This window comes from Triticum dicoccoides, chromosome 3B (assembly GCF_002162155.2).
Source record: "Triticum dicoccoides isolate Atlit2015 ecotype Zavitan chromosome 3B, WEW_v2.0, whole genome shotgun sequence".
Taxonomy (NCBI): Eukaryota; Viridiplantae; Streptophyta; class Magnoliopsida; order Poales; family Poaceae; genus Triticum; species Triticum dicoccoides.
Window position 1 is genome coordinate 744535070 of NC_041385.1, and position 8186 is coordinate 744543255.

At 48.6% G+C, this 8186-nt stretch overlaps 1 protein-coding gene across 2 annotated transcripts; it reads right to left on the reverse strand.

The window, feature by feature from the left end:
* Nucleotides 1-1600: 1600 nt before the first annotated feature.
* Nucleotides 1601-8180, reverse strand: LOC119278209 (protein ESSENTIAL FOR POTEXVIRUS ACCUMULATION 1-like). 2 transcript variants are annotated; one of them, XM_037559566.1, is made up of 10 exons: nucleotides 8115-8180; nucleotides 7891-7962; nucleotides 7487-7557; nucleotides 6502-7347; nucleotides 6303-6396; nucleotides 5380-6207; nucleotides 3453-5273; nucleotides 3077-3359; nucleotides 2565-2716; nucleotides 1601-2242 (listed from the first exon to the last, which is right to left on the reverse strand). In XM_037559566.1, the coding sequence occupies exons 1-10, from the start codon at nucleotides 8155-8157 to the stop codon at nucleotides 1923-1925; spliced, it is 4530 nt and encodes a 1509-aa protein (XP_037415463.1). In that variant the 5' UTR covers nucleotides 8158-8180; the 3' UTR covers nucleotides 1601-1922. The 2 variants fall into 2 exon arrangements, with proteins under 2 accessions (XP_037415463.1, XP_037415461.1); XM_037559564.1 differs by having other exon boundaries at nucleotides 3077-5273.
* Between the last annotated feature and the right edge of the window lie 6 nt (nucleotides 8181-8186).

Sequence of the window (8186 nt, forward strand, 5' to 3'; positions counted from 1 at the left end):
TGGATAGCCCAGAAGATCATATCCAGATTCAGGTAGCCCTCGTGCCCGACAAACCGCACCCGTTGCTCGTATATCAAGTAGCGGATGTTGTAAGGCAGACATCCATCCACGCCGCTGGGTCGGGGAACTTGCCCCTCACCACGCACTCCATCTCCGCCCACGCCTCCGACAACGCCGCATCGATCACCAGCGGTGGAGGTGGTAGATCTGGAACCCGAGCTGGGCCCGCTGCCATTGATGCCGGGGGGGGGGGGCACCCTCATGAGACGAATCCCGTGGCCAGACCTCCCTGCCATCGCCTCCAAATCTCCGTACGCCGAAGTTCTTTTCCAACCGGGCTCTCGCCCCTTTTCATTAAGGACTTGACGGAATATTCGGTACAGGTCTCCTGACAACAATCGGCAACAATTAAAAGCAGAGAAGGGGGCGGGAAAGGGGATAGGCGAGCTGGGGCTGCAGAGGTGCGATGTCCAAACATGTGCCGTGGGGCAAAAACCTGTTAGCACCAACAACCAATATGCCGAAGTTCTTATTGTTTCCCGCAAGAGATTACACCTGAGAGCGTCTTGCATATAACCCTGTTCCGCAAAATTATTGCAAAACGAACCTGCATAAAATTGTATCGTCACTTGGTTGGCTCTCCTCTCTCCCAAGAGGGACAAGATTGGAATCTAGTGTCAGCCACGCCACCCACGCCACAAAATTAGAGCAGCCCATCACCGTGCAGATTTCGCGTCCCGGCCGGATGACTTCCATTTTTATCTTCTCCGCTGTACAAGGGGATGGGTGCTGGTGGAATGTCTGTCCTGTCCTCTTCCCTCCCTCCCTCACTCTCACCCGAAGAGGGGAGGAACATGGCCGGCAGGCGGCACCACCGCTGGGTTGGGTCAGATAAATGAATAGATCCAATCTGGCTCGCATTTTTCTCTCGCCGCGGCAACATGGCCCTGCTGCTGCTGCCGGTCTCTCCCTTCACCGTTGAGATCCCTGCACCTGAGACGGGATGGGTTGGTAGGATAGACTATGCCGTTTCTGCGCTTCAGTTGAGCGAGTTGCTAGTTTCCAATGTAGGCCATGTGGGAACAGCGCGATACCAATTCTGTCCCGGCGTGCACGCATGTGCTCGATCTGCATGCATGACACGACTCCCTGCTGAGCATATGCGTCCAAATCACCTGGGGAAAACGATGGATGTCATGATGGGGTTTGTGGAGAGCTGCTAAACTGTCGTTTTTCAGGGCCTTTTTGGTTTTCACAAGAACGTAGAAGAAGAAATAGAATAATAAGATTATTTTCTTCCATGACACTAGTCATTCATTTCGATTCAAAAGAATGAGATTTTACAATCAACTCAAATCCCCATTTGCATTCCTATGCACAAACAAGGCAAACTGACATTGCTGAAATAGCAACAACAACCTAATCTGACCATGTTCGTTTAGGATTCCATGTCTGACTTCATAATCCTCTGGTTAGTCCTACAGCTCGAGAAACCAGTACTGAGACTTACATTAAACTATGACTGGATAATGCCACGTTTCCGGCTGCTATGTATATCCTCTAACCTTAAAAACATAATAAGGAAGCTAGGCTTGTTCAATCAGGGAGGGAAAGAAATGGCCTGAGGAATTAAGATGATACTTCCTTGCACTGTACAAGGAGATCACTGACATACATGCCCATGATTCCGGTGTCCTGTACAGATTCATGTATCCTGTATAAACTCGAGGGCGCAGGTACACACCAAAAAAAGCACTCCCTCCTAATTTCAACTTGACATTCTGGCTGATCTGGGGTATCCTAAGGCTAATGGGAAAGAACAAAAGGGGGGCCATGGCCTCCACAGGAAGGAATGTTACCAAAAAACATGTGCAGAGTCTACAGAGGTGAGCATGTACACAAAATGGCACGACCCAAGCATGTTAGTCGTCGGGGCGGTGGATCTCGCCCATCAAGATGCGGTTGCTGTGGACCTTGAAGCCCAGAAGCGAAGGGTCGATCTGCTTTCCTTTCTTTGCTTTCTTCTTAGTGCCCTTGCCGCCAGGGCCACCGTCGGCGGATTCAGAGGCGTCATACTGCAAGGGGGGCTTCTTTGTGCTCTTGAGCATTTCACTGAACGAAGGACCAGAGGCGTCCTGATTGCTGCTCGGTGGGATGCCGAACAACCCTGCCTCTTTGTTGGCTGAAGCAGTGGCTTCAACGGCGTGGGCTGCTGAGGTGACTCCAGATTCCATCTTATGCTCTGCACAACAAGATTACAATATCAGAGGTCGGAAACCATAAAATGGTATAAATCCTACACCCTTTTGTAGAATCCTCAAGTCAGTAAGCGGAACATTTGCAGCTATATATAAATGAATGTTCAGGTGGCTGAAACTGGCCTATATCCTTCCTTTTTACTATCCATCGAAAGCGAAATGGTCTTCAGTTAATTCAATTAGCTACGCATGGATATTATTGGACTTAACATTAATATGACTGCGGATATAAGAGTTTCACTGAAAAAAGAACACATACGTTCCGCATGAGAAGAAAACCACACAGTGAGGTTGAACATGGCGTACCATCAGAAGATGCAGAAGAAGCATGGCCTGCCTTCTTGGACCTAATGGCTGAAGACAGATCCGTTGACGTTGCCTGCGAGGTAGCAGCGTGTGGGTTTGCTGTGCGCTTTAACAGGGAATGGGAGCTTCCCTTTGGGATGCCAGTATCAACCCTGCATATTGAAAAGAAAAAAACTTGATTGAGCCTTGTACTAGAGAACCAACTGTGTGTCCACATGCACCACTATGTGTAAACTGACAATAACAACTTGGACAAGTAAAATACCTAATCGACTCTGGAAAAGTGAACATAATAAAGAACATGGCATGTATATATATGAACAGAGTACTGAAGGAACACAAATCTTTGTCTATAAGACATGGAGAGCCTAGATATCAGAACTTGGATGGGTTTGCAAATAAAGTATGATACTGTATATTTGTAGAAACTATATATCGGTAGGGAAAGTTCGTTGTGTGGCTTCAAAATGATAATGAAAATAGGAGTGCGGATGCAAAGTTAAGAAAAGTACCAGTTGCTGACCGCTTCAGAAAAATCAGTGTCCTCCACTGCCAAGTTTGCACTAGAACCCTGCCTTTTCCTCCTGGCTACATCATTGGCATTCCCAACCAATTGATTAGTTGATGCACTGCCGCCCATCACATCTGGGAATTCTCCCCTTTGCATATCAAGCATTGTCGCAGAGCTTGATCTAAGGCCGAGTTTCCGGTTCATCTCAATATTGTTCGGTAAAATATCTAGAGTAGTTGGTCCATCCTGTCCCAAGTGCCCCATTTTTGAGAAATGTGACCTTTCTGCAAGTGGATCATCAAAAGACAACCTGTCAACAGATGATCTTAAAGGGTTATCTGCAGCAGGCTGTGCAAAGAGTGAAGAAGGCTCTTTACGTCCAAATGATGCCGTCGCCGGAACATCAGGGAAACCACGAGATTGCTGTGCTTGAAGAACCAGTTTTTGATGAATCATATCACTCAATTCAGCTTCTGGGTTCCTCTCATTGTTCATAAGGGATGCCCATGCATGTGGGTTGTCTATGGGAAGGTTCATTTCCACATTCCTCCTCTGCTTCTCTGCTTCAATTTGCAACTGGTTGATGCGTGAAGCTTCCATCAGGCTATTTTGCAATTGCCCATTGGCATCTGACCAGTTCCTTTCCAGCCTTCCCATGTGAGAACCTGACAGCTGCTCCTGCAGCCTGTGTTGCTGGGGATGAACCCCTGAAGCATGCATAGGCATCTGGCCTGCAGAATATAGATCACCATGTGTTTCCATCTGACCAAGGCCATGATGACGTGCTAGGGCATTTACAACATCAGGATTTGATAAAGGAGCACCACCAGGCAAAGAGCCAGACCGCTCAAGGGAGTGCATACCTTGACCTCCCCTATGCAATCGTTCATGCATAGATAGGCTTCGATCGAGATGGTCATGATGCTCCACAGATGACGACCTCTGAAGGGACTGCAGAAGATCAAATTGACCAAGTCTGGAGGCATGGCTTTGATTTGGACTAGTTCCTGTGCGGATAAATTGGCTAGGATCATCCATTGGCCAGCCACCACTTAAATGCCGTTCTTCCTCCCTGCCCGCATGTTGTCTTATAGCATTGGCCAATTGTTGTGTTTGGAGCTGATCATGGTGCAGCCCTAAAAGAATTTGCTGCTCCAAAGGAAGCGCCTGCCTCTGGTTTGAACGTGAGAGAACATCTAACATATCATTGTGTTGCTCCCTATGATGGCCATGCCCAAATTTTGCTTGAATGAGTTGTTCAATAGCTGCATCATGCTGCCTTTGAAAATGATGGGGTTGATGATGCAAGTCATTCAATAACTGTTCCCGGAGTAACACTTGATCGACCATGTTAGCTTGTCCGAAGTTTGAACTCTGCAACTGCTGCTGCAACATTTGTTCAAGAATCAGCTGCTGTTGTTGCTGCTGTTGCTGTTGCAGCAGCTGGGCTTGGCGCTGCTGCAGCTGCCTTTGGTGTTGCTCCTGCTGAAGCTGCCTCTGGTGCTGCTCTTGCTGAAGCTGCTGGCGGTGCTGCTCCTGCTGAAGCTGTTGGCGTCGCTGCTGGTGTTCAAGTTCAAACTGGACTCTCAAAAGGTGCTCCACCTCAGGAGCCGGTGGATTGATGGACTGTCTGTGTTGGTGCAATGAATCAAACACCTGCCCTGCAAATTGTCCAGGAAATTCCAGATTGTTACGACCCATCATTTGTTCCTGCTGCAGTTGCTCCCTTCGAATCTGTGTAAGTAGCATTTGCTCCTCATAATTCAGATGACCTAGCTCAGGTTCAACCTGGGAAATTAGCCCTGACATGTTGGCATCATTGATGCTGTCCAGCCGTCCAAGGTTAGCAGGCCACTCATCACGCACAACAGGGGCTTCATTCATCCGGCTAAGCGGCCCATGCCTGATATTTGCAGGTGGAATGTCCTTGGGAGCTGTCGGTTTGGGATTCCTCCGCTCATTTATACCAAGCACATTTGATGAGAGAGGCTGCTTTGGATGCATCCCTTCCAGCTCAGACCAAAGCAAACCAAGAGGGCTGAGTTCATTCTCTCTAGGGGCATCCTGCTTGGGCAAATTAGCTTCCCCCACCCCAGAACGGGAATCCAGTGATGTCAATTGGAAATCTGCACGGTCATTATCAAAATCTGGTCGAGATTGACCCATGCCACTGGTAGGCCTCCCGGTGTACAACACTTCTGTAGCAAGTACAGAAAAGAATGTGAGCATTCAGAGTTTCAGACATGGATAGACCAAGAGAATGTGAAGAAAAACACTATATAACTGAAAAGAAAAGAAACTAACCTTCAGCATCCTGAGTCACAGTTTCAGGAATGCGCTGCTGACGAATATCTGGGTTTGCTTCAGTCTTTTGTGCTTCAACTGAGGGGAACCAACCAGTACGTGATTGTACCGGTGCTTCCTGGTCACCTCTTGTAGGATTGGCTGCATAATTTCCAGAGTCTGCCTTAGATGTCTGATCACTCTTCCCAAAAGAACCAGAAGTAGGAAGCGCATCTTCAAAATTGTTATGTACAGAATCCGGAGATTCAGCACTTCCACCACGGGATGCAGGTGGGAGAGATTGGGGCTTATGTCCAAGGTACGGCATGAGGTCAGATAGTGGGCGAAATGGAGCATCATCTGGAGCCTGAGCTAGACGCACAGGTAGCTCCAATCCGAAATATCCATCTTCATACCAGGAGACTATATCAGTACCCATAAATGGACCCTGCACACCTCCTTGGGGATCCAGATAGTATAGGGTCAACTCCTCTGGGTAACTATCCTGGCCACCAGCTTTTGTTTCAGTGTAACTAGCCTGGCCAGTAGGATAGTCAACATTTACATTGAACTGAGCATTTGAATCATCATGTAACTTAGTGCTAGGATCGATATCAGCACTTGGCTTGACCTCATTAAACTTTGTGTCTTCCCTGATGCCAGAAAGTCCATGTGGGTGACTGGGAGCATTTTCCTCGGTAGGCTTCTTTGGTGGGCCTGTAATACCACCTGCGAACATCCCTTCATTGTAGAAGGGGTCCTTCTCTGATATCAAGGCAGCAGATCCTTCATGACTTAACCCGCTAAATGCTTCAGCACTTTTATCCTTGTTGGCATCAATACCAAAAGCTGGATTGGAATAATAATTGTTATATCAGATTTACGCAAAGGAACAGAAGAACCATATGACAGGCAGTAATATATGCATCCCATGATGTGCGTACCTTCAAGATCTTTGTTTCTCTCCTTTTGGAGTGCAGTTGTATTCGTCGCTTCACTGCTGGTGACCCTGCCTTTCCTAATATCTTCCAAAACAGCCTGTACAGCACACAAACGGATAAATAAACTGGGTAGTAGTGATAAAAATGAATAGGTGAACAGCCACTTTAAAAGAAACCATGAAGGGCATCGCTAAAGTGTTACCTCTTCATTGTTATCAGGGGTGACAAAGGCTAGTGGCTTAACAGAAGTAGAGAGTGTTATGGGAGGAACTTCTTCCAGCATCCGTCGGCCATCTTCAAATGACTGCACAACCTTTTGTTGCCTGTATATGTCAAGAAGTTTACCCCTTGGGTAGCGAAAAGCACCAGCAGTTGCCGCACGCCTCCCATACACAGGTGGAGCACCAATTGGCCCAGCAGATGATGGACGGCTGAAGGATGGAACTGAGTTGGGGTTTGCCCTGCCTCTTCCAGGGGCAAAACCAACATTCGATTCCTTCACACGTCCTTTCTCCAATCCAAATCCTGGAGCAGCACGGTATGTCGCGGTACCACTGGTCTGAGTCTCCTGCCGGTGACGAGGTCTCCATTTATCACGGGAGTCTGACTCAGGTAGCAGCCTTACAGGAAGTGTATGTTTCTCACCATGAGGTTCATCCTTTTCTGCATCCATCTTCTTTTCTGGTTTCGAGTCCTTCTCCTTGTCGTCAGGTCCCCATCTTAATGACCATTTTCCATCACGCCTACCTTCATTCCCTGAATTTCGGGTGGAGCCATCATCCCACCTTCCAGATGTAGGAGCTGCCCGTGAATCGTTGTTGTCCCTTGCAGAAACATTGTCAGATCGGCGATCGTTTTTACGGTTCTCCAGTTCCCGGTCCACTTCCTTCTTGTGATCCCTCCTCCCAAGTAAGCTCGTCTCCCTCTCCTCATCAAGCCAACCAGCATCAAATGCATTCCGGCGGCGCTCTTTCTTAGCCCCAGAGCCTTCAAGCATCCTCCCATCTTTCTCAGAAGGCTCAAGCAAGGACCCATGAGGCGCTGAAATCTGCAAACAGGTGTTCTGCACAGTTAATACATGCTTGTAACAGCACCCAGTAACACCCTAGGTAAATAACACTGACTTAAAACTCCTTATTACACCCACACATCTGAATGGATACAGAAATAGGACACCAGTGACCAACCTTGGCATCGCTTGGTTTGGCATAAAGCCACTGAGGGGACAGAGGAATGATGTTCTCCAGGTGCTGCTGATCTGCAAGAGCAATAGATTTTCAAGGTCAACGACTCAGTAAAACCATGCTATTACCCATCAAACACGTACTCAATAACAGCTCACACGCGCACTCAGACTGCCACCCCAAAGGCAAGCAAGCACACAGTCGCACGCACGAACGCAAGGTCCACACGTGCACACACGCAAACACACTATCAGCAACCATTCCATTTCCCATAAGCCAAATCCTACAGACAGTAGAGCAAAAAACAACCTACGTGCCATGGTAACCCCTCAGCAGCTAATAAGAACAACAAAAAAACAGAGCCGAAGCAACACTGATGTGGTTCCGGGAGAAACGAGGGTACGGACCTTTGGGATCGTCGACGAAACCCATGGCGGCGGCGGTGGACCTATCCTCGTCGATCCCGAGCGAGAGGGCATCTGCGAAACAAGCACACATCAAATCAGGGGCGCGCGCCAGCCAACCACACAGATCTACCCATACGCTAACCAGGCCAACCGACGGGCGGGCGGGACAGATCGGATCTCCCCGCCCGCAGGCCAGGGAGAGCGGCGGATCGGGAGGGGCTCACCTTTCCCGAGCGCCGCGAATCGATCCAGCTTCCTCTCGGCCATGGCGGATCCGAGCGCGCGAGGGAGGGAGG

Excerpts from the sequence above, each read along its gene's own strand:
- LOC119278209 (XM_037559564.1), bottom strand. The coding sequence starts at position 8,157 with ATGGCCGAGAGGAAGCTGGATCGATTCGCGGCGCTCGGGAAAG. Across the intron at positions 7,963-8,114 it reads ATTCGCGGCGCTCGGGAAAG|ATGCCCTCTCGCTCGGGATC; the intron begins GTGAGCCCCTCC and ends CTTGTTTCGCAG. Across the intron at positions 6,208-6,302 it reads GAGAAACAAAGATCTTGAAG|CTTTTGGTATTGATGCCAAC; the intron begins GTACGCACATCA and ends ATTCCAATCCAG.